The sequence below is a fragment of the Phaethon lepturus genome, unplaced genomic scaffold (assembly GCF_000687285.1).
Source record: "Phaethon lepturus isolate BGI_N335 unplaced genomic scaffold, ASM68728v1 scaffold26576, whole genome shotgun sequence".
NCBI classification, from domain to species: domain Eukaryota; kingdom Metazoa; phylum Chordata; class Aves; order Phaethontiformes; family Phaethontidae; genus Phaethon; species Phaethon lepturus.
In genome coordinates this window covers 2956-8179 of record NW_010548657.1, presented here as the reverse complement: position 1 = coordinate 8179, position 5224 = coordinate 2956, and the positions used below count along the sequence as shown (strand labels likewise).

Below are 5224 nucleotides of genomic sequence, written 5' to 3'. Positions count from 1 at the left end.
GTGTTACAACACAGTGGGGCCAGGTATGTGCTTGGCTGGCAGAAACCGGCGTTTCCGTGTCACCGCCCAGCCGGGGAGCTGCGGGGGGACACGCAGGAGATGACCCCGGCGATGTGGGAAGGGCCGTGCCTATATAGAGCGCAAGGAAGGGCAGAGGCAGCAGGTTTTGGCTCCTCTCTGCTCACTGCTCAGTTGTGATTCTCTCCCTGGAGGGGGAATTTCGTGGTATTTTTTCCCTGCTTGGCAGCACGGGCGAGGATGGATGCTGGATCGGCCGGAGTGCTCGTTACCCTCCTCCTCCTCTCCATCCTGTGGTTCCTGGTCTGGAAAAGCGATAAGAAAAGAAGCCGGCTGCCTCCTGGACCGGCCCCATGGCCCATTTTGGGCAACCTATGGCAAAAGGACGTCCTGCCCCTCTACAGGAGCTACAAGAAGGTAAGAGAGGAACTGGGGGTGCCAACCCACTCCCAGCCCCGGCAGGAGAGAAAGCGTGAATGTCCCATGTCAAAATAAAAGGGGAATTATGCAGGTGACTCTTTTCCCACCTTTCTTTTCTCTTTTCCTTGCCTCTTCTCTTGATCTGCCAGAATTGCCTGAATCCCTGCTGCTGGGAGCACACCCAATGCTGTTACTGAAGTCTTTCTCCTCCTGTAAGGGACCCGCGGGGGTGACACTAACCCCTCTCCGGGCTGCAGCACTGCCGCCATCCAGAGCTGCTTCCCGGAGACGATGTTCCAAACCCCCAAAGCTTCACTGGGATCAGGAACCCCCAGGGACAGGGCTGGGCTGGGAGCGGGGCGAGGACGCCGGCTTCGAGGGAGGCGCTTCCCCTCCCTGCCCGGACATTCTCCAGCATTGCGGCCACCAGACCTCATTTAAAATTAAACGAACAGCTGGGGTGCAGGACCCTCGTTCACCACAGCTTTCCTCTCCTCCCCCAGCTCAGCAGCACGTACGGCCCCATCTTCACCGTCTGGCTGGGGCTGAAGCCGGTGGTGGTGCTCTGCGGGTACGAGGTGGTGAAGGATGCTCTGCTGGGCCACTCTGAGGAGTTTGGAGGGAGACCTGCAATACCCCTTCTGGCGCAGATCTCGAAAGACTATGGTAGGTGTCTGGATTTCTTCTAGACACTATTTCTCTCTGGGTGAGCTGAAAGCCCCCAACTGCAGCTAGCCATGCTCGAGTCTAGTGAAGGACTCAACACCCAAGACCTCAAACACCCATTTCGCACTCGGTAAGTCCCTCCAACTATTAAACCTCTTGTCCAAGGACAGTATTAGTTTCAGTTAGCCGGTTCCAGCTTTGTTCTGAGTTTCTGTAGAGATCCTCAGCCTTTCAAGGATGTTGTGCACGCAGCAGGGTCATTCCCTGGCTTATTGCCTCATTGCTCCTCAACCAGGCTCCGAGCAGGGTCTCTCATTCCCGGGGAGGTGCCGTGGGGCAGGCAGATGAGTGGTCCCCACTGCCTCCTCCCAGGTTTTATCTCCAACAACGAGAAGAAGTGGCGGGAGCTGCGGAGGTTCACACTCAGCACCCTGCGGGACTTTGGGATGGGGAAGAGCTCCATGTCGCAGCGGGTGCAGCAGGAAGCCCAGCACCTGGTGGAACTGCTGGCAAAACTTGAAGGTGACATGGGTCCTGTCCACCCTGGCCCCTGCGGTGGGCAGAGGACACATAACAGCCTCATGGGACGTATGTGGTCCCTGGAGCTGTTTGCAATGCCTGATGTGGATGGTCCTTGCAGAGAGGGCTTAGACCTAGACCCATCCCATCCAGAGAGAGCTGCAGGGATGTGACACAGCCTCGGCTTAAAGGCCCGGGTGGGAGATGCTGCTCTGGACTGGTGCAGGAGGTGGCAATCACTGAAGAAGTTTTCATGCCAAAAGAACAGAAATAGGAAATGAAACTGCATGGCATTGAGAATGCACAAATACGATCCTGCCCTCGTGACACGGGGGTTATCAGGGTGATGTCCTCCTCTCTAACAAAACTGAGCTGCTGCCAGTGCCACCACCTCTTCTGGGGTTTCCTGAATATAAGAGGAGATGTAAGGTCAGTTGTACACTGACTCCTCTGCCTCTGATGTGTGGTGCTGGTCGAGGGGTTGCTTCCCGCAGGGAGATGCTCTGCAGCCCCCCAGATTCCCCGGGGCACGATAGCAGAAGCCCAAAGTGCCTGGAGACGCCTCTGCTTTCGTCAGGCCCAAGCGCTGGGCAGGGGTTTAGGAGCAGGGAGGTAGATGTAGGAGCCCACAGCTCGGGAGGGCTCTTTGCTTTGGCTGTTAGACGCGGCAGGTTCAACCAGGGCTCAGAGTTCAAAGGACAGGGGCTCGAAGCGGGAGGAGGGGTGCTTTCTGTGTTGAAGCAGATAAATAACTGTTGACTTTTTGATGCCTTTCTTGCCTCTTCTGTGGCTGCAGGAAAGGCCTTTGAGCCGATGATAATGTTCAGACACGCAGTTGCCAACGTGATCTGCTCCGTTGTCTTCGGGAGCCGTTACAGCTACAGCGACATGGCCTTTCTGGAGCTACTGAATGTGATCGGGAATTACATCAGCTTCTTTCTTTCCCCCATCGCCATGGTAGGCATCCTTGCTGTGCTCAGCACTTTCATGTCTGACGTGCTTGGGCAGTCGACGGACATTCCTTGGCTTTGGGTCGCTCCTTGGATTTGATGGGAAGCATGGCTTTGAGGGAAGGTGCGGGAGGCTCCGTCCAGGCACTTGAGCCCTCCTGTACCTCCTCCACCCGCAGGTCTACAACACCTTCCCCAACATCATGCACCACCTCCCGGGGCCACACAGAAAAGTCCTGGCCGAGTGCGAGAAGCTGAAGGACCACATCCGAGAAAGGGTTGAGCTTCACAAGCTGACACTGGATCCCAGCTGCCCCCGGGACTACATCGACTGTTTCCTTATGAAAGCAGAGAAGGTAGAGGTCGTGCAAAGGGGGGTGAGGGCTGCCCTCCAGACCTGGCTGCAGCCTGGAGTATCACCCAGACAGTGCTGAATCCCTTCCCCACTGCATTCTTGCAGGAGAAGAGCAGCCTGGAGGTCATGTACAGCAACGAAGACTTGGTCATGTCAGTGTTCAACCTCTTTGGTGCTGGGACAGTGACTACTAGCAACACCCTGGTCTTCTTCCTCTTGGTCCTGGCAAAATACCCCCATATTCAAGGTAGGGACAGCAAAATGTGACTGCTCCCTGTGCCTGAGGAGGTCACGGTGCAGCAAAGGCGCAGGCAGAGAGTCCCAGCCCTGGAGGGGCCTGTTTGGGAGGGGAGACCAAAACCACCCTGCATGGGTCACCCATGCCTTTAGGGTGAGAGCCGTTAGACACAGGTTCACATAGGCCGGAGGGATCCGGGTACCTGCTCCCTTTTCTCCATCCCTGCCTGTGCAGATGGCCCCAGACTGGCCTCTGAGAGATGCTTTGAACCTGCCTGACCCGGGGAGGTATGCGGACAGAGACCTTATTTCTGGTCTCTACAAGGGGTTATGCCGGGTTGCTCCCTCCCTGCTAGATCATCCTTTGGCTCTAGGATAGGTGCCCATGGAGGCCAGTAAGAAATCATGGAGGGTTTTGCAACAACAAGCACCACAGCTTCACGCCTGCCTTGTCCCCAGCCAAGGTCCAAGAGGAGATCGATGCGGCAGTGGGCGCCAGCCGTGCTCCCAGCGTGGAGGACAAGCTGAGGATGCCATACACCAACGCGGTGATCCACGAGCTGCAACGTTTCCACAAGACCCACATTGAGAACTTCCCACGGATGACGACGCAGGACGTCGTGTTCAGGGGCCACACCATCCCCAAGGTAGATGTCATGGCGCCAGGGTCTCTGTGTCCCCAAGGGGAGGGGTGGCAGCGGGACTTGAATGAGATTTGCCTTTGCCCCTGGACTGTTTGCTCACTCCTGAAGGTCCTCGGTGGGGGGAGATGGCGATAACCTTTTAGTGGAGGGGCAGAGGGAGGTGAATGCCGCTGCAGGTTCTGCCCACACACCCGTGTCCCTTGCCTGTCCTGGAAAACACCTCTTTCCACCAGGGAGATGAGCAGGATTGCTGGGGCTGGGAGCCTGAGCTCGCCCCGGCACGGGGCCACGCCAGCCCCCACCTCCTTGGCAGGTCTGGGGACAGCCACGGACTTTGTGCAGCGAGAGGGCTTTTAACATAAATCAATGAGAATAACTCAATAATTTCTGTCTCACGAGCTGCACAGAGACCGGCAGGACCACGGGGGCTGTGGAGCCCCATGTTAGTTGCCCCTGCCAGGCACAGAGCTATCGCCCTGGGCACCCTCCCCGCGGGCATCTGGGTGGGCATCAGGATGTGCCCCCAGCCTCTGCCCGTGCCCCCCAGATGCTCCTCCCTTGCTAATCCACCTCCGCAGAGCCCTACGCTGCGGGACTGATGTCCCTCCTTGCTCCCCTGCCCCATCCCTCTCCCACAGGACACAGCCGTTATTCCGGTATTTTCTTCCGTGCATATGGATCCAACCCAGTGGAAGAATCCCGAAGAAGTCGACCCAGGCCACTTCTTGGATGAGAAGGGCGAGTTCAGGAAGCGCGAAGCCTTTATGGCTTTCTCGGCAGGTCAGTGCTCAGCCCTGCCCGGCACCCTGCCTGCAGCGGCTCCGCTCCAGGGCCCGCCAGCACGAATATCGGTTGGCACCAGAGTTATACCCTTAATATGAGCTTTCTCGCTATCCTTTCATGCCCTTTTTCCCCCAAGTGCTGGATGAAGCCATCACGCCGGTGCTCACCCTCCCCGTTCTGTGCCCCCAGGGAAGCGGATGTGCCCAGGAGAGGCGCTGGCCCGCATCGAGCTCTTCCTTTTCCTCGCCACCCTGCTGCAGAGCTTCACCTTCCAGCTTGCCATCGAGTACGAGGAGATGGATTTATTCTCCCTATGGCTCGAGATAGAGAGGAGGGCAATATCGGGCAAGTTCCTTGCTATTCGGCGCTCCGTGTCCCCTTAGGGGCAGCGGGGAGAAGGAAGGGGTCTTCCAGGTGCCTCCACTTCTTCTGAAATCAGAGCACGCCATGCGACCATGAATGCTACAACAGCCACCAAGCAGGAGGATTGCTTTGAGCTTCTATTCGGAGAACTGCCAGGCATCTCTGCCACCAGCTCCGTGGGCATCCCAGCTCCCAACCGTTCCCCTCCGCGTCCCAGTAACACAAGGAAGGCAGCACTGCTTTTCCTCCCTCGGTATCTGTTGGCTGCG

At 57.6% G+C, this 5224-nt stretch overlaps 1 protein-coding gene across 1 annotated transcript; it reads left to right on the top strand.

Annotated features, from left to right (window-relative positions):
• Positions 1-258: 258 nt before the first annotated feature.
• On the top strand, positions 259-4975 carry LOC104623081 (cytochrome P450 2C5-like). Its single transcript, XM_010290052.1, has 9 exons — positions 259-435; positions 942-1104; positions 1477-1626; positions 2420-2580; positions 2753-2929; positions 3034-3175; positions 3625-3812; positions 4448-4589; positions 4782-4975. Exons 1-9 carry the CDS (start codon positions 259-261, stop codon positions 4973-4975), a joined length of 1494 nt encoding a protein of 497 aa, XP_010288354.1.
• The last annotated feature ends 249 nt before the right edge of the window (positions 4976-5224 follow it).

Bases quoted from the DNA above. Each gene is read 5' to 3' on its own strand.
- LOC104623081 (XM_010290052.1), top strand. From the start codon at position 259: ATGGATGCTGGATCGGCCGGAGTGCTCGTTACCCTCCTCCTCCTCTCC. The intron at 436-941 runs GTAAGAGAGGAA...CTCCTCCCCCAG, and splicing joins TCTACAGGAGCTACAAGAAG to CTCAGCAGCACGTACGGCCC. The intron at 1,105-1,476 runs GTAGGTGTCTGG...GCCTCCTCCCAG, and splicing joins GCAGATCTCGAAAGACTATG to GTTTTATCTCCAACAACGAG.